The sequence below is a fragment of the Lissotriton vulgaris genome, chromosome 8 (genome assembly GCF_964263255.1).
Source record: "Lissotriton vulgaris chromosome 8, aLisVul1.2, whole genome shotgun sequence".
Classification (NCBI taxonomy): domain Eukaryota; kingdom Metazoa; phylum Chordata; class Amphibia; order Caudata; family Salamandridae; genus Lissotriton; species Lissotriton vulgaris.
The window spans coordinates 938,112,889-938,137,629 of NC_141696.1; the positions used below are offsets into that span (position 1 = coordinate 938,112,889).

Here is a 24,741-nt window from a genome sequence, read left to right on the forward strand (position 1 = left end):
TCATATGAGTAGACAATGTTGTTTTTCTGTATTATTTGCTCCATGCCCCCTCTGTGCTCCAGAGGGTGGAAAAAATTTAAAAAAATTCTGTGAATAAAAAGATTTACAAAAAAAAAAAAAAGAAGTTTTTTTTTTATCTATTTTACTTATTATCTATCCCTCTATTTTTCTAGCTCTATTTTTTTGTGTTTTCTGCTACTTTTGGGTAATTTTAAACTACTTTTTTAAACGCTTTTCTTTACTTCTTCCCTATTCTATTTCTTATTTATTATTTACCTTCCTTTCTGCCCAGACCATGGTAAAGGGAGCCGGGAAGCAGCCTGAGAAGGGGAAGGGTCCCGCACCCCGTGCCCGGCTCCCGTGCGGGGGTTTAAGGGGGGAGACAGTCACGGCCCGGGAGATCTTTAGCGCGGAGGAGGTGGCCGCACTAGTTTTTTATGTCCAGCGCCGCCTCCCGAGGACCATCATGGCAGGCGGCAAGATCGCAAGTGGCTACGGGATCCTGGAGCACCGGAAGCGATGGGAGAAGGTGTGCAGGGCCATGTGCCAACACTCTCTGGTCCGGCGCACCTACAACCAGGCCACCCACCGTTGGACGGATCTCCTGGACCGGGAACGCGACTTGGTCGACCTGCTCGGCCTCGAGATCCCCAGGCTTGGTGAGTAGTAGTAGCTATTTCATCACTACTCTGTTTTCTCCTGCTCTGTGTGTTATTATATTGCAAATTTTGGGTTTTTACCAAGAGCAATAATGCTGCTGATTACATTGTAGGTAAATGTAATTATATTTCAAAATCTTCTGGGCATTTCAGGTGCACTGCTCTTCTTCTCAGTAGCGTTGCTACTTTGTTTATTTGTTTTCGATTTTGTGTTCATTTCGATGGCCTGAGAAATTATGTATGAGTGCAGTTTAAAGAACTGCGTAATGCTAGACAGTAAGGGTCAGATTTTCAATTACCGGCTCATCCCTGCAAAGTAGCAGGGACGCGCCAGTAATTGTGCGCCACGCCACCACCACCCATGGTGCGCCGTATTTACAATGCGGCGCACCATGGGCTCAAAACATCACCGAAGCGTTACACATCTGTGCCGTAAAGGCGGCGCATTGCTGGAGTTGCGTCGCAACCATGGCGCAGCTCCAGCAATGCTCTGGGGTGCCCTATCTCCCCAATGCTACGTCAAGCCGTACCTCTGCTTCAAGCAGGCGCAGGGTTTGAGTCACGCATCATTGTCCTAAAAGTGACTGATTGAAATCTTGTACATTTCCCTCAGCCACTTTTAGGATGCGTTCCTGCACAGGAACGCCCTCCCTTGCGCCGGAACGCCCCCTGATGGCGCAGGGCTTTACAACGTGATGCATCTCCCATATGCGTCACGTTGTTAATATACGCCGCACCATGGCGCCTCTTTTGTTGTGCCTCTGCGTCACAAAAGTCACGCAACAATGGAGCAAAAGAGCCGCAAGGGGCTTGTAAATCTGCCCCTACAGACTCAAGTCCAGTCCTTCCTTTGTACACCTGGCAATTAGAAGAAATAGTGGTGGTGGATTGATAGGTTGAGTATTTTAAGGACTGGTTAATGTAGTAGGAAACTTTTTAGTGTTGTCACTGATGTGCAATCACAATGGAGTTTGTTTGTCACTTCGCGTGCTGCGGACTGCTGCCTGCCAGTCCTAGGTGAACCTTTTTAGTAGTTTGTTTAGTGAGTTACATAACTTTCCAAATTGACGGTCCGCAAATCAAGCAATACTAATATCGTAGAAGACCACATGAGATAGGTCAATATATCCCGTGGAATAGTTGTCTATTTGCTATTCGCCAAAATATATTGTTATTGTTCTTTTGAAATGTTTGATTTGGTTGACAACAATCATCCATGTTTTCGGGTCTTTCTTTCTTTCATGTTGTACATCAGCTCCCCCCAGTGGCAAGAGGATAGAGGAGGAGGGTGCTGTGGATCTGGATGCAGCCCAGGATCGGTCAGGCGAGGGCTCCCTTGCTGGCCCCAGTAAGATTTCATTTTAATATAGAGTACCTATTTTTCCCTTGCGTTCCTCATTCGATTTTTTCTAAATCGTCTTTGATCTTCTTGTAGACTGTATCTAAATTCTTATCCTGCCTCTACTATGACTCCCTGTGGTATTTCTAGATTATTCTTATTAGTCTGTCTGTGTAGCTAACTAAGATTGCACAGTTGGCAAAAGGTGTTAACCGAAACTCCCATTCTAGTCAGCAATAGCTCTAGGCACTGAGTGCAGTCCTCTGGGATTGTCCATAATGTCTTTTCAAGTCTTCTAAATGTTTATGCTTTGACAATTCCCCACAATAAAATGTGAATGACCACCAAGAAAGAATAAGATACTACTTTACTTTTGGTTTGGATAGGAAGATAATCCATACTACTACTGTTGCAGGGACAAATCTGCACAAACAGAACTATGGACACTAAATAGTGCATTGTTTATCAATTATAATAGGCGCAGGTAGACTTTCCACATACCTCAGTGATATCAGACTTTGAAGACCCCCCAATCTCCTTACTGACTAGATAGTGTGGCAGAGTCATTTAGCTCCCGAATTCATCGATGATTGATCCCCAATGATGATTATCCAACGCAGGACAAGAGTACGGAGTCAGAGTCCAGAAGTGTCAGAGGCACGGACTCATGCTTGCAAATTGCAAAACCTTTTTCTCATTCACTCTTGAACAAAAACCACAGAGTCTATTTAATTTTTAAAGCTTTATTAAAAGTAAAAATATTTATTAAAATCAAGCTTGTCATAAATCATAAACGGTTGATTAAAAATGAAAAGTGCTTAGTGATGATTTATTTCACACACTTATTGTGGGCGAGCCGAGCCCTCACCTGGTTTGAACTTTAATTTTTCTTTTTGGTGCTGAATCGTTGGTCACTCCGTCCTAGTGATGATGATTTGTTTTTAGAAGTGAAGCTTCTGTCTGTTATGAGAAAAATGGTGCGTGTTAAAAAGCAAGCATTCATCAGTTGTGCCAAAAAGTGCAGCAAGACAACACCCTTCCCTGGAAAGAGGGACATTTTTACTTTAGAGTAGACAGTCACAAATTACTAGATTGGTTTCTGTATTCACATTTCTTCATTCCTAGACAAAATACTAGTGAATGGTGTATGCCTATGACATCTAACATTCTTAAATGTACTTTGTAGGTGGAACATCTGTTGCTGGGCCCAGCGCGGAGGTGGAGGAGGAGAGTTCAGGGGAGGAGGCGGTGCAAGTGCCAGACAAAACTGCTGTGCGGGTTGCCACGGTAGTGGCGGGCAGTGGTAAGCTCTTATATTCCTTACTTATTGAGATTGCAGACTGCATAGTGTGCTCCCCGTGAGAAAACGTAAGGTTTGTCCAGATGAGAGACATGAAGAAGAATGATTGACATATAGTTTGAATGGATGGATGCCTGGATCATGGTACTATCTGACTCTTAGATAGCATATGTGTATCTAGAGAGAGTAGACGGTCACTGGATGAACTAAGTGTTACTGTGAAGAGCATGTAACACCGCACCCGCACGTCCGTCCCGGTGTAGGAAAGGCAAGGAAAAGAAGTTTTAATTTTGTCTGAATACTACCATGAATAGTAGCAGTAGTTTGTATTGCAAGCACAGCATATATCCGGCTATTATGATGGCCACTCACTACCTCTGTTAATAAGTTTAGTAGAACTCGGTCATTCATGTGTGGATGTATTACTGTTCACTCAATAAAAAGCAAAGCACCTAAAATATTCCCATATGTAAGCAAATACATCCCATGTGCAGTGATAGATAATCAGATTATTTATCTTCTTCATTTTCCTTTTCTAGTATTCATTGGCACTGTAGGGTGAAAGTTAAATTAATTAAGCAGTAGCCCTTGTAACAGAGTATTCTCAGTGCCACCCATAATAGAAAAGTAAGAGCATCACCACCTGCATGTACTGTACTGGTACAGTAACGCAAGTCTGTCTCACTCATCATGGCGGGCGTCTGTTTTTCTTGGGTGCAAGTTGACTGCGCTGGCATTATGCCGGCTTGCAGAAGTTAACGTACCAATTTTGCAAAACTAGAGAGAAGAATAAGAATAAGACTGGTGTACTGTCATAGTTGACTCTAATGGAGTGAGTCCATAGTGCTCGTAGAATTGATTCCTTAAACTCCCACTAATGTTAGAGCAAGGATGAAGAAGTGGGAGGTTAGATAGATACTGGCCACAATAGTTATGTACTGCGCTTGCAAGTTGCTAGTTCTACTGTGACACAACTTTCTGCTGAATCATATTGTGTCAATCTTAAAGAGCATTGGTTACAGACTATGTCTTTCTTTCTTCATATAGATGCTCCTTCAAAACCAACACGGAAGGAGCTGGCTAAAAGGGCCCGGCAATGGAGGCTGGAGGCCACTGTCGCTGAATATCGGCGGCTGGTGGCCCAGGAGGAGGAGGGCACATCAACAATATCCACGGTGACACCTGCATTCTGCTCCGCATTCCCTTGGTTAGCCAGTCAGCACAGCAGGTCTCCAGTGGTACGGAGCCGGGGTACCGCAGCCTCCCGCCACCGCCGAGCAGCAAAGAAATCAGCTGCCCCCACAGCAGTTGCAAAAAAAGGATGCACGGCCTTTCCCTGAGGGTGTCCTACCTCGAGCAGGAGCTCCTCAACACCAAAACCCTGCATGAAACCCTCCGCAAGGATCATGCCGACCTGGCCCGAAAAGTCAACAGAAGCCAGCAGTAGGAGGAGACTGTCCCTTGCCCCTTTTTTAAAGACTTCAGAGGGGTGGGAATTGGGAGTTGGGTTTTCTACTTTTTTGGACTTAGTTTTCAGGGACATTCGTTGGGGTTCGGGAGGGGGGGTTGGTTGGGTCTTGTGGGAGATTATTTATATTAGGGATATATCAATATACTTTAAACTTTATCTTAGCATACGTGTTTTTTACTGCTTTTGAGGCTGGTGGGTCGGGGTTTAACAGTCCTGAAAGTTAAGTGGCATCTTGATTCAAGTTGTGTAAGTACTAATGTCCCAAATGTTTTCAAAACTAAGTGCCTGTCACAGAGTAAGTGTATTCAATAGTCCTAGGACCGTCAGTCTCTCTTCTCTCCTAATACTCCATTATACTACCTCCCCCCAAACGCTTATCTTACCTGTAACTTGTGTTTGGAAATAGGGCTAGGCACAGGGCTGCCTGCACGGGAAATGGCGATTAAGGTTGGCAATCCTGGGCGGATGAAACGCCATCATTGCGGTGGTACTTGTGGTGTTACACAGTGGCAGTTGCAGCATCTGAAAAAAAAGAAAATGAAACCTTGTTTGTCCTTACCTTAGCATTAGAACGGTACGATAGAGAATATAGCAGGTGACAGTACACTAGAACAGTGCCACAATGTAGCCTAACGAATGGTAAAGTATTAAAAGTATAACTAGTATTTGCGTTGAATTTCTTTGACATTGGCCACTACTACAAGAAATAGTACTGAAGGTGAAGGACACAACAGCGTAATCATTTGCCACGTCTAGGTGGAGGATGTTCTTGATGATCAATCAAGTTGATGGCGCACATGAAAATCTGCTTTCATTTGCCAATAGTGACTCAGTGTCAAGCTGAGTAAGAATATATCCTCGGATTCCTTCACCAGCCTGTTGCTATGACCTTATCCTCCCCAGCAAGTGTGTGGAATTATTGCAGTCATTTAGTCACACATCAATCAAAACCACACAGCCCGGGGGAAGAGGGTTAGGGTTTGGAAAATGGATGGGAATGGGGGTTTTTTGGGCAAGTTTTGTTGAGAGGAGAAAAAAAAGCACAGCATGGACAAACAATAATTGAAGATAAACAAATCTTTGGGTACAAAGCTAACCATAAATCTTTTAAGTGACATAAAGGAAGTGCATGTTCTACTGCAGAGTCGACAACAGTGAATGAAAGAATGCGACAGTACAGGGCTGCAGTAATAATTATGTGTTTTCACTTGCCTATCTCTGCACTCAGAGAAACACTTCGTACATTAAATTAGGTTTGAAAAATATCAGTAGTAAAACCTATACAATGGCTGTAGGGATGACATTAGAAGTAGAGATCAAAGAAATGCAGAGTCACGCTCATAGAAGTTCACAGCAATAACATTACTTAAAAGATAATTAGAAAAGAACGGATACTGTATCTGTATGTTGTTGTAGTTGTCCTGCTGAATTTGGGAAGTTGTAAGATGCATCCAACCATTCCTCTTATTAGCGGGACTCCTCCATTCCATCTGACGCTCCGTCCATCAATGTTGGTGGCCAGAAGACACCCTGTCCACTGCCTGCATGGCGGATGCTGAATTGCGGTTCGCTAATGTGAAGTCTGACTCCTTTTCCCGTTGCACAGGCTGAAACCCGGCCTGTAATTATTGATGGAAAAACAGGAAGTGATATTAGAACACCATTGACAAATAAATATAAGGTATGTACACTGTGTATTGCAAAAAGTCAAACTTTGAGTTTCCGAATAGACAGTACAATTTTTTTGAAAGTGCGTACTCTGTCTGAGTCTCCTTTTGAAGGATAAATAAGTATGGGCGAATAAATTTAGCAGATCTTTCCCCTCAAGCTAGGTGTACTGTAAACTGTGTTTTAGAACAAAATTAGACCTTCCCAGCAGTGCTCCCAGACACTTTCTAAACTAAGACCCCCAATCAGATCTCAAAAAATGAGGCCTGGTAGAAAATGGTGACAAAACGTACTTTGAAAGTAAAGTAGGCCCAAATCCCCCCTTACCCACCGTGGATTGTATTCAAACCACTTGCAAGCGAGCAAAAGTATCCATACCCAGCATCGCTCCAAGACTCGCAAACCCCCCCACAAACAGCCCCCCGCCCGAACACATGCAATACAATACTGTTAACCCTAACGAGCCCTAAGTTACAAAAAGTGGCAAACGCTTTCTTTAACTAGGCCAAATCCCCCCTTTCCCACCATGGATTTTCTGCAAACCACTTGCAACCAAAATTACACATTCCCACGAGTGCTCTAAGACCCCAGAACTCAGTTGCAAAAATCTAGAACACCCCCAAACACATGCAATCCTGCTGCTAGTGCTAACCATAACGAGCCCTAAGTTAATGTGCCAAAACGCTTTTCAGCAGGGATTTTCTCCAAACTACTTTTATCCGGTATTAGACTTTCCCAGCAATGCCCCAAGACCTGCCAACCCACCCACAAAAAAGCAGAACACCCCCATACTGCCAAAAAGCAAAAATGGAAAATCTCATACTTAGAATATTTTCGGCCTTCTTTCAATTCTGTCCAAACGCGCTGTGCAGCTAGGCTCTAACTCCCCTTTTCCACAAGGATTTCCTGAAAAAAAAAATGCAATCCACATTAAACTGTGCCAGCAGTGCTCCCGGACACCAAAACCCACCCACAACAACCTAAAAGCCCGCCAAACAGCACCCCATAGACAGGCAAGTGATCAAAAGCGCAAAATATTTTTCTGCTCCGATTTTCTCCAAACCACTTTTATCCAGTATTAGACCTTCCCAGCAATGGCCCCAGACCCATCAACCCAGGCGGAAACAAGTAGAAGTTCCCCAAACAGCCAAAAAGCAAAACTACAAAAATGGGGACTTTGAAATTTTCAGGCACATTTCCAAAATCACTTTGTGCGTGCTCTGCAGCTAGGCCCTAACTCCCCTTTGCCACCATGGATTTGCTTCAAACCTCTTGCAATCAAAAGTATCCATACCCAGCAGTGCTCCCAGACCCCAAACCCCACCCAGAAACCCCCGGAACCCCCCCAAACAGCACCTCAAAGACAAGCAAGTCAGCAAAAACGCAAAAGAATTTTTGCCAGATTTTGTCCAAACAACTTTTATCAGGTATTAGACATTCCCAGCAATGGCACCAGACCACTGCAGCCGCCCGCAAAAAAGCAGAACACCCCCAAACTGGCAAAAAGCAAAAATGGGCCTACTATCTGGAATTCTGTCCAAACGCGCTGTGCAGCTAGGCCCTAACTCCCCTTTTCCACCATGGATTTCCTGAAAAATAAATGCAATCCACATTAGACTGTGCCAGCAGTGCACCCAGACCCCAAAGCCCACCCACAACAACCTAAAAGTCTGCCAAACAGCACCCCAAAGACAGGCAAGTGATCAAAAGCGCAAAATCTTTTTCTGCTCCGATTTTCAACAAACCACTTTTATCCGGTATTCGACCTTCCCAGCAATGGCCCCAGATCCGCAACCCAGGCGGAAACAATTAGAAGACCCCCAAACAGGCAAAAAGCTAAACTAAAAAAATGGGGACTTTGAAATTTTCAGGCAAATTTCGAAAATCATTCCGCGCGTGCTCTGCAGCTAGGCCCTAACTCCCCTTTGCCACAATGGATTCGCTTCAAACCTCTTGCAATCAAAAGTATCCATACCCAGCAGTGCACCCAGACCCCAAAATACACCCAGAAACACCCGAACCCCCCAAACAGCACCTCAAAGACAAGCAAGTCAGCAATAACACAAAGAAATTTCGCCTTCGATTTTGTCCAAACCACTTTTATCCGGTATTAGACATTCCCAGCAATGGCCCTAGACACCTGCAGCAACCCGCAAAAAAGCAGAACACCCCCAAACTGGCAAAAAGCAAAAATGGGCCTACTACCTGGAATTCTGTCCAAACGCGCTGTGCAGCTAGACCCTAACTCCCCTTTTCCACCATGGATTTCCTGAAAAACAAATGCAATCCACATTAGACTGTGCCAGCAGTGCTCTCATACCCCAAAACCTACCCACAACAACCTAAAAGCCCGCCAAACAGCACCCCAAAGACAGGCAAGTGATCAAAAGCGCAAAATCTTTTTCTGCTCCAATTTTCTACAAACCACTTTTATCCGGTATTAGACCTTCCCAGCAATGGCCCCCGATCCATCAACCCAGGTGGAAACAAGTAGAAGACCCCCAAACAGCCAAAAAGCAAAACTAAAAAAATGGGGTCTTTGAAATTTTCAGGCAAATTTCCAAAATCACTCCGCGCGGGCTCTGCAGATAGGCCCTAACTCCCCTTTGCCACCATGGATTTGCTTCAAACCTCTTGCAATCAAAAGTATCCATACCCAGCAGTGCTCCCAGACCCGAAAACCCACCCAGAAACACCCAGAACCCCCAAACAGCACCTCAAAGACAAGCAAGTCAGTAAAAATGCAAAAACATTTTGCCTCCGATTTTGTCCAAACCTCTTTTATCCGGTATTAGACATTCCCAGCAATGGCCCAAGACACCTGCAGCTACCTGCAAAGAAGCAGAACACCCCCACACTGGCAAAAAGCAAAAATGGGCCTACTACCTGGAATTCTGTCAAAACGCGCTGTGCAGCTAGGCCCTAACTCTCCTTATCCACCATGGATTTCCTGAAAAACAAATGCAATCCACATTAGACTGTGCCAGCAGTGCTCCCAGACCTCAAAACCCACCCACAACAACCTAAAAGCCCGCCCAACAGCACCCCAAAGACAGGCAAGTGATCAAAAGCGCAAAATCTTTTTCTGCTCCGATTTTCTCCAAACCGCTTTTAAATGGTATTAGACCTTCCCAGCAATGGCCCCAGATCCGTCAACCCAGGCGGAAACAAGTAGAAGACCCCCAAACAGCCAAAAAGCAAAACTAAAAAAATGGGGTCTTTGAAATTTTCAAGCAAATTTCCAAAATCACTCCGCGCGCGCTCTGCAGCTAGGCCCTAATTCCCATTTGCCACCATGGATTCCCTTCAAACCTCTTGCAATCAAAAGTATCCATACCCAGCAGTGCACCCAGACCCCAAAATCCACCCAGAAACACCTGGAACCCCCAAACAGCACCTCAAAGACAAGCAAGTCAGCAAAAACGCTAAAAAAATGTTGCCTCTGATTTGTCCATACCACTTTTATCCGGTATTAGACATTCCCAGCAATGGCCCCAGACACCTGCAGCTACCCGCAAAAAAGCAGAACACCCCCAAACTGGCAAAAAGCAAAAATGGGCCTACTACCTGGAATTCTGTCGAAACACGATGTGCAGCTAGACCCTAACTCCCCTTTTCCATCATGGATTTCCTGAAAAACAAATGCAATCCACATTAGACTGTGCCAGCAGTGCTCCCAGACCCCAAAACCCACCCACAACAACCTAAATGCCTGCCAAACAGCACCCCAAAGACAGGCAAGTGATCAAAAGCGCAAAATCTTTTTCTGCTCCAATTTTCTACAAACCACTTTTATCCGGTATTAGACCTTCCCAGCAATGGCCCCAGATCCATCAACCCAGGCGGAAACAAGTAGAAGACCCCCAAACAGGTAAGAAGCTAAACTAAAAAAATGGGGACTTTGAAATTTTCAGGCAAATTTCCAAAATCATTCCGCGCGTGCTCTGCAGCTAGGCCCTAACTCCCCTTTACCACAATGGATTCGCTTCAAACCTCTTGCAATCAAAAGTATCCATACCCAGCAGTGCACCCAGACCCCAAAATACACCCAGAAACACCCGGAACCCCCCAAACAGCACCTCAAAGACAAGCAAGTCAGCAATAACACAAAGAAATTTCGCCTCCGATTTTGTCCAAACCACTTTTATCCGGTATTAGACATTCCCAGCAATGGCCCTAGACACCTGCAGCAACCCGCAAAAAAGCAGAACACCCCCAAACTGGCAAAAAGCAAAAATGGGCCTACTACCTGGAATTCTGTCCAAACGCGCTGTGCAGCTAGACCCTAACTCCCCTTTTCCACCATGGATTTCCTGAAAAACAAATGCAATCCACATTAGACTGTGCCAGCAGTGCTCTCATACCCCAAAACCTACCCACAACAACCTAAAAGCCCGCCAAACAGCACCCCAAAGACAGGCAAGTGATCAAAAGCGCAAAATCTTTTTCTGCTCCAATTTTCTACAAACCTCTTTTATCCGGTATTAGACCTTCCCAGCAATGGCCCCCGATCCATCAACCCAGGCGGAAACAAGTAGAAGACCCCCAAACAGCCAAAAAGCAAAACTAAAAAAATAAGGTCTTTGAAATTTTCAGGCAAATTTCCAAAATCACTCCGTGCGGGCTCTGCAGCTAGGCCCTAACTCCCCTTTGCCACCATGGATTTGCTTCAAACCTCTTGCAATCAAAAGTATCCATACCCAGCAGTGCTCCCAGACCCGAAAACCCACCCAGAAACACCCAGAACCCCCAAACAGCACCTCAAAGACAAGCAAGTCAGTAAAAATGCAAAAACATTTTGCCTCCGATTTTGTCCAAACCTCTTTTATCCGGTATTAGACATTCCCAGCAATGGCCCCAGACACCTGCAGCTACCTGCAAAGAAGCAGAACACCCCCACACTGGCAAAAAGCAAAAATGGGCCTACTACCTGGAATTCTGTCAAAACGCGCTGTGCAGCTAGGCCCTAACTCTCCTTATCCACCATGGATTTCCTGAAAAACAAATGCAATCCACATTAGACTGTGCCAGCAGTGCTCCCAGACCTCAAAACCCACCCACAACAACCTAAAATGCCGCCCAACAGCACCCCAAAGACAGGCAAGTGATCAAAAGCGCAAAATCTTTTTCTGCTCCGATTTTCTCCAAACCGCTTTTAAATGGTATTAGACCTTCCCAGCAATGGCCCCAGATCCGTCAACCCAGGCGGAAACAAGTAGAAGACCCCCAAACAGCCAAAAAGCAAAACTAAAAAAATGGGGTCTTTGAAATTTTCAAGCAAATTTCCAAAATCACTCCGCGCGCGCTCTGCAGCTAGGCCCTAATTCCCATTTGCCACCATGGATTCCCTTCAAACCTCTTGCAATCAAAAGTATCCATACCCAGCAGTGCACCCAGACCCCAAAATCCACCCAGAAACACCTGGAACCCCCAAACAGCACCTCAAAGACAAGCAAGTCAGCAAAAACGCTAAAAAAATGTTGCCTCTGATTTGTCCATACCACTTTTATCCGGTATTAGACATTCCCAGCAATGGCCCCAGACACCTGCAACTACCCGCAAAAAAGCAGAACACCCCCAAACTGGCAAAAAGCAAAAATGGGCCTACTACCTGGAATTCTGTCGAAACACGATGTGCAGCTAGACCCTAACTCCCCTTTTCCATCATGGATTTCCTGAAAAACAAATGCAATCCACATTAGACTGTGCCAGCAGTGCTCCCAGACCCCAAAACCCACCCACAACAACCTAAATGCCTGCCAAACAGCACCCCAAAGACAGGCAAGTGATCAAAAGCGCAAAATCTTTTTCTGCTCCAATTTTCTACAAACCACTTTTATCCGGTATTAGACCTTCCCAGCAATGGCCCCAGATCCATCAACCCAGGCGGAAACAAGTAGAAGACCCCCAAACAGGTAAAAAGCTAAACTAAAAAAATGGGGACTTTGAAATTTTCAGGCAAATTTCCAAAATCATTCCGCGCGTGCTCTGCAGCTAGGCCCTAACTCCCCTTTGCCACAATGGATTCGCTTCAAACCTCTTGCAATCAAAAGTATCCATACCCAGCAGTGCACCCAGACCCCAAAATACACCCAGAAACACCCGGAACCCCCCAAACAGCACCTCAAAGACAAGCAAGTCAGCAATAACACAAAGAAATTTCGCCTCCGATTTTGTCCAAACCACTTTTATCCGGTATTAGACATTCCCAGCAATGGCCCTAGACACCTGCAGCAACCTGCAAAAAAGCAGAACACCCCCAAACTGGCAAAAAGCAAAAATGGGCCTACTACCTGGAATTCTGTCCAAACGCGCTGTGCAGCTGGACCCTAACTCCCCTTTTCCACCATGGATTTCCTGAAAAACAAATGCAATCCACATTAGACTGTGCCAGCAGTGCTCCCATACCCCAAACCCCACCCACAACAACCTAAAAGCCCGCCAAACAGCACCCCAAAGACAGGCAAGTGATCAAAAGCGCAAAATCTTTTTCTGCTCCAATTTTCTCAAACCACTTTTATCCGGTATTAGACCTTCCCAGCAATGGCCCCAGATCCATCAACCCAGGCGGAAACAAGTAGAAGACCCCCAAACAGCCAAAAAGCAAAACTAAAAAAATGGGGTCTTTGAAATTTTCAGGCAAATTTCCAAAATCACTCCGCGCGGGCTCTGCAGCTAGGCCCTAACTCCCCTTTGCCACCATAGATTTGCTTCAAACCTCTTGCAATCAAAAGTATCCATACCCAGCAGTGCTCCCAGACCCGAAAACCCACCCAGAAACACCCAGAACCCCCCAAACAGCACCTCAAAGACAAGCAAGTCAGTAAAAATGCAAAAAAAGTTTGCCTCCGATTTTGTCCAAACTACTTTTATCCAGTATTAGACATTCCCAGCAATGGCCCCAGACACCTGCAGCTACCCGCAAAGAAGCAGAACACCCCCACACTGGCAAAAAGCAAAAATGGGCCTACTACCTGGAATTCTGTCAAAACGCGCTGTGCAGCTAGGCACTAACTCCCCTTTTCCACCATGGATTTCCTGAAAAACAAATGCAATCCACATTAGACTGTGCCAGCAGTGCTCCCAGACCCCAAAACCCACCCACAACAACCTAAAAACCCGCCAAACAGCAGCCCAAAGACAGGCAAGTGATCAAAAGCGCAAAATCTTTTTCTGCTCCGATTTTCTCCAAACCGCTTTTAAATGGTATTAGACCTTCCCAGCAATGGCCCCAGATCCGTCAACCCAGGCGGAAACAAGTAGAAGACCCTCAAACAGCCAAAAAGCAAAACTAAAAAAATGGGGTCTTTGAAATTTTCAAGCAAATTTCCAAAATCACTCCGCGCGCGTTCTACAGCTAGGCCCTAATTCCCCTTTGCCACCATGGATTCCCTTCAAACCTCTTGCAATCAAAAGTATCCATACCCAGCAGTGCACCCAGACCCCAAAATCCACCCAGAAACACCTGGAACCCCCAAACAGCACCTCAAAGACAAGCAAGTTAGCAAAAACGCTAAAAAAATGTTGCCTCTGATTTGTCCATACCACTTTTATCCGGTATTAGACATTCCCAGCAATGGCCCAAGACACCTGCAGCTACCCGCAAAAAAGCAGAACACCCCCAAACTGGCAAAAAGCAAAAATGGGCCTACTACCTGAAATTCTGTCGAAACACGATGTGCAGCTGGACCCTAACTCCCCTTTTCCATCATGGATTTCCTGAAAAACAAATGCAATCCACATTAGACTGTGCCAGCAGTGCTCCCAGACCCCAAAACCCACCCACAACAACCTAAATGCCTGCCAAACAGGACCCCAAAGACAGGCAAGTGATCAAAAGCGCAAAATCTTTTTCTGCTCCAATTTTCTACAAACCACTTTTATCCGGTATTAGACCTTCCCAGCAATGGCCCCAGATCCATCAACCCAGGCGGAAACAAGTAGAAGACCCCCAAACAGCCAAAAAGCAAAACAAAAAAAATGGGGTCTTTGAAATTTTCAGGCAAATTTCCAAAATCACTCCGCGCGCGCTCTGCAGCTAGGCCCTAACTCCCCTTTGCCACCATGGATTTGCTTCAAACCTCTTGCAATCAAAAGTATCCATACCCAGCAGTGCTCCCAGACCCCAAAACCCACCCAGAAACACCCGGAACCCCCCAAACAGCACCTCAAAGACAAGCAAGTCAGTAAAAATGCAAAAAAAGTTTGCCTCCGATTTTGTCCAAACTACTTTTATCCAGTATTAGACATTCCCAGCAATGGCCCCAGACACCTGCAGCTACCCACAAAGAAGCAGAACACCCCCACACTGGCAAAAAGCAAAAATGGGCCTACTACCTGGAATTCTGTCAAAACGCGCTGTGCAGCTAGGCCCTAACTCCCCTTTTCCACCATGGATTTCCTGAAAAACAAATGCAATCCACATTAGACTGTGCCAGCAGTGCTCCCAGACCCCAAAACCCACCCACAACAACCTAAAAACCCGCCAAACAGCACCCCAAAGACAGGCAAGTGATCAAAAGCGCAAAATCTTTTTCTGCTCCGATTTTCTCCAAACCGCTTTTAAATGGTATTAGACCTTCCCAGCAATGGCCCCAGACCCGTCAACCCAGACGGAAACAAGTAGAAGACCCCCAAACAGCCACAAAGCAAAACTACAAAAATGGGGACTTTGAAATTTTCAGGCAAATTTCCAAAATCACTCCGCGCGTGTTCTGCAGCTAGGCCCTAACTCCCCTTTGCCACCATGGATTTGCTTCAAACCTCTTACAATCAAAAGTATCCATACCCAGCAGTGCTCCCAGACCCCAAACCCCACCCAGAAACACCCGGAACCCCCCAAACAGCACCTCAAAGACAAGCAAGTCAGCAAAAACGCAAAAAAATTGCCGGATTTTGTCCAAACCACTTTTATCAGGTATTAGACATTCCCAGCAATGGCCCCAGACCCCTGCAGCCGCCCGCAAAAAAGCAGAACACCCCCCAACTGGCAAAAAGCAAAAATGGGCCTACTATCTGGAATTCTGTCTAAACGCGCTGTGCAGCTAGGCCCTAACTCCCCTTTTCCACCATGGATTTACTGAAAAATAATTGCAATCCACATTAGACTGTGCCAGCAGTGCTCCCAGACCCCAAAACCCACCCAGAAACACCCGGAACCCCCCAAACAGCACCTCAAAGACAAGCAAGTCAGCAAAAACGCAAAAAAATTGCCGGATTTTGTCCAAACCACTTTTATCAGGTATTAGACATTCCCAGCAATGGCCCCAGACCCCTGCAGCCGCCCGCAAAAAAGCAGAACACCCCCCAACTGGCAAAAAGCAAAAATGGGCCTACTATCTGGAATTCTGTCTAAACGCGCTGTGCAGCTAGGCCCTAACTCCCCTTTTCCACCATGGATTTACTGAAAAATAATTGCAATCCACATTAGACTGTGCCAGCAGTGCTCCCAGACCCCAAAACCCACCCAGAAACACCCGGAACCCCCCAAACAGCACCTCAAAGACAAGCAAGTCAGTAAAAATGAAAAAAAATGTTGCCTCCGATTTTGTCCAAACTACTTTTATCCAGTATTATCCCAACAGAGCCACCAACAATTTCGATGGCTGGATCTCTAGCACACTCGATCTGGTCCTCCCCATACAATCCAGTAACTCCATAAAAAGACCCAAAGCAGCCCCATGGTACACACCTGCCCTTAAGACCATGAAATTAGCTTGCCGGAAAATCGAGAGAGCCTGGAGACAGGACTACTCCCAACTCAGGAAAACTGAATACAGAGCTGCCATTAAGCTCTACAAACAGGAGATAAAGGTGGCACAAGCTTCTTTTTACGGTGGCAAAATTAACGCAGCCGCTAATGCCCCAAGGGAAATTTTTAAAATTGTCAAATCCCTTATTTCACCCCCTGCTGAGTGTCCCTCCGCCGAGGGTGCCCAAAATCGTTGTAACGATTTGGCCGTTTTCTTTTCCCAAAAAAATCGAGGCCATATACTCCTCTTTTAGGGACGCTAACAATGATACGGAACCCCTCGTATCTACAACTTCCGATTCCTCTGCCCTTTGTACGCTTGATACAATCCCACTTTTGGACATTCCTGCCTTGGATAAACTCATCCCCAAAATTACCTCTGGTTCCCCTAACGATCCAGCACCCCCTCAAACCCTCACTAAGGTCACGGACATTATTCGCCCGGTCATATTGGACTTTCTCAACACATCAATCACCTCTAAATCCGTACCACCTCCATGGAAGTGCGCGATGGTGAGGGCTCTGTTGAAGAAGCCCAACCTCGACCAGAACAACTTGGCGAACTACCGTCCCATCTCCTTACTCCCCTGGCTGAGCAAACTGCTTGAGAGGCACGTAAATAACACCTTGATGAACTATTTGGAGTCTAATAGTCTTCTGCAGGCCTCTCAGACAGGGTTCCGTCCTCTGCATGGGACTGAAACCGCTCTCTTAGCGGTGACGGAAGAGGCAAGAGCTGTGTTGGACCGGGGCGGAAAAGTCGCCATCATCCTTTTAGATCTCAGCACCGCGTTCGACACGGTGAACCATGTCACGCTATTACAACGACTGGCGGACATGGGCGTGTCGGGCGCGGCCCTGGAATGGCTGACATCCTTCCTGGCTGACTGTTTCTTCCAGGTCTTTGAGGGCGAGGCAGTGTCTCCTAAACACCCACTCAGGTGTGGGGTCCCTCAGGGCTCCTCCCTGAGCCCTACCCTGTTTAATGCCTACATGGAACCCCTAGACAGGATAGTCCATCCCTTCGGTGTGTGTATCGTCACCTACGCGGACGATACCCAACTGGTGGTCTCTCTAGACCACTCTGAGGGATCGTCCCACACCTTAGGCCCCTGTCTGGAGGCTGTTGCCAGATGGATGCAATCTTCCTGCCTAAAACTTAACGGGGAGAAGACAGACGTCATCCTATTAGGCAATCCTTCTCCCTCTGTTCTTGCATCCATCTGGCCACCATGTTTGGGCCTGCCCCCCATCCCCAAGTCTCAAATAAAAAGCCTCGGGATCTGGTTCGATAAAGCTTTGGACTTTTCAGTCCAAGCCACAAAGACCGCCGCCACCTGCTTTGGGCTTATGAGGATGTTGCGGAAGGTGCTCCCTCTTCTCCCATTCCAGGCAAGGAGGATCCTAGTCCAGGCCCTCATACTCTCCCGCCTGGATTACGGGAATGCCCTCTACATGGGAGCTCCGACCTTTGCCACCCAGAAGCTCCAAGTCACACAAAATAGTGCGGCCCGCCTACTCTATAACCTCCTTCGCTGGCAGTCAGCGAGAATGCCCTAAGGGAGCTTCACTAGCTCCCTATAGTGGCAAGAGTACAATTTAAGGCTACGTGTATCCTACACAAAGCCTTTCATCGCACAGGTCCCGCCATTCTGCATCCCTTGGCTACTCCCTACGTCCCGTCCCGTTCCCTCCGTTCCTGCACCCTCCAGCTGGGGAGGCCGCTCTTTTTCCCATACTGCGGCCAAACTCTGGAACACCCTCCCTCTATCCCTTCGAGGCAACAGTAACCACCTATCCTTCAGGAAAGCCTTGAAAACACACTTGTATGTCAAATTTTGCTGACCTGCCCTGAGCCTGCGTTAAGCAAATTCAGACACAAGCGCTACGAGGCCTCCGGGTAGTTTAGCGCTATACAAGTGCAATTTTCATTCATTCATTTCATTATTAGACATTCCCAGCAATGGCCCCAGACACCTGCAGCTACCCGCAAAGAAGCAGAACACCCCCACACTGGCAAAAAGCAAAAATGGGCCTACTACCTGGAATTCTGTCAAAACGCGCTGTGCAGCTAGGCCCTAACTCCAATTTTTCCACCATGGATTTCCTGAAAAACAAATGCAATCCACATTAGACTGTGCCAGCAGTGCTCCTAGACCCCAAAACCCACCCACAACAACCTAAAAGCCTGCCAAAAAGCACCCCAAAGACAGGCAAGTGATCAAAAGCGCAAACTCATTTTCTGCTCCGATTTTCTACAAACCACTTTTAAACGGTATTAGACCTTCCCAGCAATGGCCCCAGACCCGTCAACCCAGGCGGAAACAAGTAGAAGACCCCCAAACAGCCAAAAAGTAAAACGAAAAAAATGGGGACTTTGAAATTTTCAGGCAAATTTCCAAAATCACTCCGCGCGTGCTCTGCAGCTAGGCCCTAACTCCCCTTTGCCACCCAAGATTCGCTTCAAACCCCTTGCAATCAAAAGTATCCATACCCAGCAGTGCACCCAGACCCCAAACTCCAACCAGAAACACCTGGAACCCCCCAAACAGTACCTCAAAGACAAGCAAGTCAGCAAAAACGCAAAAGAAAATTCGCCTCCGATTTTGTCCAAACCACTTTTATCCGGTATTAGACATTCCCAGCAATATCCTCAGACACCTGCAGCTACCCGCAAAAAAGCAGAACATCCCCCAAACTGGCAAAAAGCAAAAATGGGCCTACTACCTGGAATTCTGTCGAAACTCGCTGTGCAGCTAGGCCCTAACTCCCCTTTTCAACCATGGATTTCCTGAAAAACAAATGCAATCCACATTAGACTGTGCCAGCAGTGCTCCCAGACCCCAAAACCCACCCACAACAACCTAAAAGCCCGCCAAACAGCACCCCAAAGACAGGCAAGTGATCAAAAGCGCAAAATCTTTTTCTGCTCCGATTTTCTACAAACCACTTTTATCCGGTATTAGACCTTCCCAGCAATGGCCCCAGATCCATCAACCCAGGCGGAAACAAGTAGAAGACCCCCAAACAGCCAAAAAGCAAAACTAAAAAAATGGGGTCTTTGAAATTTTCAGGCAAATTTCCAAAATCACTCCGCGCGCGCTCTGCAGCTAGGCCCTAACTCCCCTTTGCCACCATGGATTCCCTTCAAACCTCTTGCAATCAAAAGTATCCATACCCAGCAGTGCACCCAGACCCCCAAATCCACACAAAAACACCTGGAACCCCCCAAACAGTACCTCAAAGACAAGCAAGTCAGCAAAAACGCAAATAAAATTTGCCTCCGATTTTGTCCAAACCACTTTTATCCGGTATTAGACATTCCCAGCAATAGCCCCAGACACCTGCAGCTACCCGCAAAAAAGCAGAACACCCCCAAACTGGCAAAAAGCAAAAATGGGCCTACTACCTGGAATTCTGTCGAAACGCGCTGTGCAGCTAGACCCTAACTCCCCTTTTCCACCATGGATTTCCTGAAAAACAAATGCAATCCACATTAGACTGTGCCAGCAGTGCTCCCAGACCCCAAAACCCACCCGCAACAACCTAAAAGCCTGCCAAACAGCACCCCAAAGACAGGCAAGTGATCAAAAGTGCAAAATCATTTTCTGCTCTGATTTTCTACAAACCACTTTTAAACGGTATTAGACCTTCCCAGCAATGGCCCCAGACCCGTCAACCCAGGCAGAAACAAGTAGAAGACCCCCAAACAGCCAAAAAGCAAAACTACAAAAATGGGGACTTTTACATTTTAAGGCAAATTTCCAAAATCACTCCTCGTGCGCTCTGCAGCAAGGCCCTAACTCCCCTTTGCCATCATGGATTCGCTTCAAACCTCTTGCAATCAAAAGTATCCATACCCAGCAGTGCTCCCAGACCCCAAAACCCACCCACAAACACCCAGAACCCCCCAAACAGCACCTCAAAGACATGCAAGTCAGCAAAAACGCAAAAATAATTTTGCCTCCGATTTTGTCCAAACCACTTTTATCCAGTTTTAGACATTCCCAGCAATGGCCCCAGACCCCTGCAGCCACCCGCAAAAAAGCAGAACACCCCCAAACTGGCAAAAAGCCAAAATGGGCCTACTACCTGTAATTCAGTCCAAATGCGCTGTGCAGCTAGGCCCTAACTCCCCTTTTCCACCATGGATTTCCTGAAAAACAAATGCAATCCACATTAGACTGTGCCAGTAGTGCTCCCAGACCCCAAAACCCACCCACAACAACCTAAAAGCACGCCAAACAGCACCCCAAAGACAGGCAAGTGATCAAAAGCGCAAAATCTTTTTCTGCTCCGATTTTCTCCAAACAACTTTTATCCGGTATTAGACCTTGCCAGCAATGGCCCCAGACCCGTCAACTCACCTGCAAAGAAGTAGAACACCCCTACAAGTGCAGAGTCTTTCTTCATTGGGCGTAATCCAGCCAGCTGCTTTGATGGAAATAGGAGTCTGGAGGAGGAGGATAGAGGAGCATGTTCTTGTGAACTTGTGAGCCTGAGGAATGCAGACTGCGGCACCTTCAAATCAATAGGCAAATAAGTGAAGACAGTTCTGCTGGTGGGCTTGTTTTTGTGATTAGGTGATTAAAGTTTTTTTTATATAGATTTTGCGAAACAAAGAAAGACAGACACACTGGAATAACAGTGAATAAGTACGAAAAAAAAAAGATATTGATTCATTGACTTATTTTCAGGGCTCGGTGTCAGGGAAGAAGAGCTTGTCCTCATACTCTGCGAATTCAGGTGGGAGTAGGTCACCTCATCTAAGTTGGTGTTCTCCTCATCCTCGTCTTCTTCCTGCGTGTATTCTCGTATTTTGTAATCTGGTGGTATGAGGTGCTGATTCATCTTGATCATTGTTAACCTCTCCACATTTTTGGGCGAGAGGCGGGTCCTTTTGCAAGTTACAATGCCACCAGCAGCACTGAAAACACGTTGAGAAGACACGCTTGCGAGTGGGCAAGACATGTAATTTATAGCCAGGTTGGTGATGTCTGGCCACAATTCTCTTTTCCCATGGCAATACGCCAATGGGTCATCATGAACATAGACCTCTGTTGAGTCATTCAGATAGTCCTGCACCATCGACTCAAGGTTCTCCACGGTTCCTCCACTTTGCTTACTTTTTGCTGGGACCTTTTGAGAAGCAAATACAAGCCGAGTTAGCCAATCCTCTTTTGCACACAATGTTACTGTTGTGTGCTGGTGCAGATGATCCGGTTGCTGGTGCCTTTAACGGCTGAGAGGGAATATCACTCACTTCTGCCACAGCCACAGATGCAGAAGTGGATTCTTTTGACTCGGGACGGCCTGCTGATGCTGATGTACTGCCTTTTCCTTCAATTTCCTGCCGTTCTCTTTCAAACCTCATGGCTGACACAGCTAGCCAATGTTTGTACTTTGTAACTTCTAAGTCATCAAAAGGAAAGAATACTCTGCCTCCCAGTGCCTTTTTGTACCATGGATCCAGAATAGTAGCACAAATGTAATGCTGTTCTGTGTGGATCTTTTTAAGACGGTCATCGCAAAGTAGGCGCTCTAATAATTTCTCCGCCAAATCAAAAGCTTCTTGCTTTTTTTCATCTTTTTGAAACGTAGAACACACTGCCTTCAGTTGGTGCTCTAGTATGCGCAACAATGGGATAGCTTTTCCCAAATTTCAGTCCTCCCTGCTGACTGCACGCGTGAAGACCTCAAAAGGACGTAGCATGTCTGTAAGGCTTTGAGCTAGCTTCCATTGCTCCACATGTATCCTCAGGTTCTTCATATCTGCACCCTGTGTAAAGAAATACTGATCGACTACTGCACATTGCTCAAACAGACGCTCAAGCATGTAGAAGGTTGAGTTCCAATGTGTTGCCACCTCCTGGATGAGTGCTTTCACTGGCAGTTTACGTTCATGTTGCAGGCCCCTCAGATGCTTCAGGGGACTTAAAAAAATGGTTAAAATGTGTGCACATTCTTCGGCAGGTGGTCAGTAACTTGCACACTGGACTTTCTTCACTCAAGAATTTTTTAGCAACCAGGTTTATACAGTGCGCCAAACACGGCACTCTGAAATAGTTACCCATATCCATGGCCTTAACTACATTGGTGCCATTATCCGTGGAAACATAAACAATCTTGCGTTTTTTTGGGGGCAGCCATTGAAAGACCTTTGTGTTACACTCTTGCAAAATGTTTTCTCCTGTATGACTTTTCTCCATGCCAAACACGGCTAGTGTTGCATATTTCCGAGCAGCTTTAAATACGTTGTTCGGGTCAACACCTGCGTTTAGCTTTGCTTTAGCCCCTGAAAAAGAGACCCAGTGTGCAGTGATGCTCATGTAATCAACGGCTTGGCAACTGGTCCACATGTCTGTTGTCAGATGTATAGTGTGAACAACACTCTTTGGCAAAGCTGCCCCAATCACCTCCAGCACATCTTCATGTAGTGCTGGGACCGCAACTCACTGCTCCATCAGGATTCAAGCAAGCCGGGCCGAAGAGGCTGAAATGCCAGAAACCGGTCCCCGGTAGCTTGGCTCCTTTCTGGTAAAGAATTGGCTTGGTAGTTTAGTCTGCCCTGTTCCCATGATGCACTGGGCCAGGGACAGACTGATTTGCATATAGCCAGGTTCTGAGCTGGGATGGGGCAGTGAGATAAATAACGGTGATGGATCAAGCCCTGATCTTTGGACTGGGTAAGAGTGGTCTGCTCAATTCAGACACTCTGTTCATCACCACCCCCTTTTGTAAATCGATTTTGGCCACTATAGGTGTGGCAGGGTATACTCAGACATGAGTCCCTTTCTCACTGCTCCATCAGGATTCAAGCAAGCCGGGCCGAAGAGGCTGAAATGCCAGAAACCGGTCCCCGGTAGCTTGGCTCCTTTCTGGTAAAGAATTGGCTTGGTAGTTTAGTCTGCCCTGTTCCCATGATGCACTGGGCCAGGGACAGACTGATTTGCATATAGCCAGGTTCTGAGCTGGGATGGGGCAGTGAGATAAATAACGGTGATGGATCAAGCCCTGATCTTTGGACTGGGTAAGAGTGGTCTGCTCAATTCAGACACTCTGTTCATCACCACCCCCTTTTGTAAATCGATTTTGGCCACTATAGGTGTGGCAGGGTATACTCAGACATGAGTCCCTTTCTCACTGCTCCATCAGGATTCAAGCAAGCCGGGCCGAAGAGGCTGAAATGCCAGAAACCGGTCCCCGGTAGCTTGGCTCCTTTCTGGTAAAGAATTGGCTTGGTAGTTTAGTCTGCCCTGTTCCCATGATGCACTGGGCCAGGGACAGACTGATTTGCATATAGCCAGGTTCTGAGCTGGGATGGGGCAGTGAGATAAATAACGGTGATGGATCAAGCCCTGATCTTTGGACTGGGTAAGAGTGGTCTGCTCAATTCAGACACTCTGTTCATCACCACCCCCTTTTGTAAATCGATTTTGGCCACTATAGGTGTGGCAGGGTATACTCAGACATGAGTCCCTTTCTCACTGCTCCATCAGGATTCAAGCAAGCCGGGCCGAAGAGGCTGAAATGCCAGAAACCGGTCCCCGGTAGCTTGGCTCCTTTCTGGTAAAGAATTGGCTTGGTAGTTTAGTCTGCCCTGTTCCCATGATGCACTGGGCCAGGGACAGACTGATTTGCATATAGCCAGGTTCTGAGCTGGGATGGGGCAGTGAGATAAATAACGGTGATGGATCAAGCCCTGATCTATGGACTGGGTAAGAGTGGTCTGCTCAATTCAGACACTCTGTTCATCACCACCCCCTTTTGTAAATCGATTTTGGCCACTATAGGTGTGGCAGGGTATACTCAGACATGAGTCCCTTTCTCACTGCTCCATCAGGATTCAAGCAAGCCGGGCCGAAGAGGCTGAAATGCCAGAAACCGGTCCCCGGTAGCTTGGCTCCTTTCTGGTAAAGAATTGGCTTGGTAGTTTAGTCTGCCCTGTTCCCATGATGCACTGGGCCAGGGACAGACTGATTTGCATATAGCCAGGTTCTGAGCTGGGATGGGGCAGTGAGATAAATAACGGTGATGGATCAAGCCCTGATCTTTGGACTGGGTAAGAGTGGTCTGCTCAATTCAGACACTCTGTTCATCACCACCCCCTTTTGTAAATCGATTTTGGCCACTATAGGTGTGGCAGGGTATACTCAGACATGAGTCCCTTTCTCACTGCTCCATCAGGATTCAAGCAAGCCGGGCCGAAGAGGCTGAAATGCCAGAAACCGGTCCCCGGTAGCTTGGCTCCTTTCTGGTAAAGAATTGGCTTGGTAGTTTAGTCTGCCCTGTTCCCATGATGCACTGGGCCAGGGACAGACTGATTTGCATATAGCCAGGTTCTGAGCTGTGATGGGGCAGTGAGATAAATAACGGTGATGGATCAAGCCCTGATCTTTGGACTGGGTAAGAGTGGTCTGCTCAATTCAGACACTCTGTTCATCACCACCCCCTTTTGTAAATCGATTTTGGCCACTATAGGTGTGGCAGGGTATACTCAGACATGAGTCCCTTTCTCACTGCTCCATCAGGATTCAAGCAAGCCGGGCCGAA

The 24,741-nt window shown here is 46.7% G+C and overlaps 1 protein-coding gene across 1 annotated transcript in view; it reads left to right on the forward strand.

Annotated features, from left to right (window-relative positions):
• The first annotated feature begins 295 nt into the window (after nt 1–295).
• Nucleotides 296–24,741, forward strand: part of LOC147698169 (uncharacterized) — a 115,382-nt gene continuing 90,936 nt past the window's right edge. Inside the window, exons 1-3 of the mRNA XM_086936193.1 lie at nt 296–659; nt 1,915–2,007; nt 3,185–3,301. Of these exons, the coding sequence (XP_086792319.1) occupies nt 296–659; nt 1,915–2,007; nt 3,185–3,301 (574 nt within the window). The remainder of the gene's footprint in view (nt 660–1,914; nt 2,008–3,184; nt 3,302–24,741) is intronic.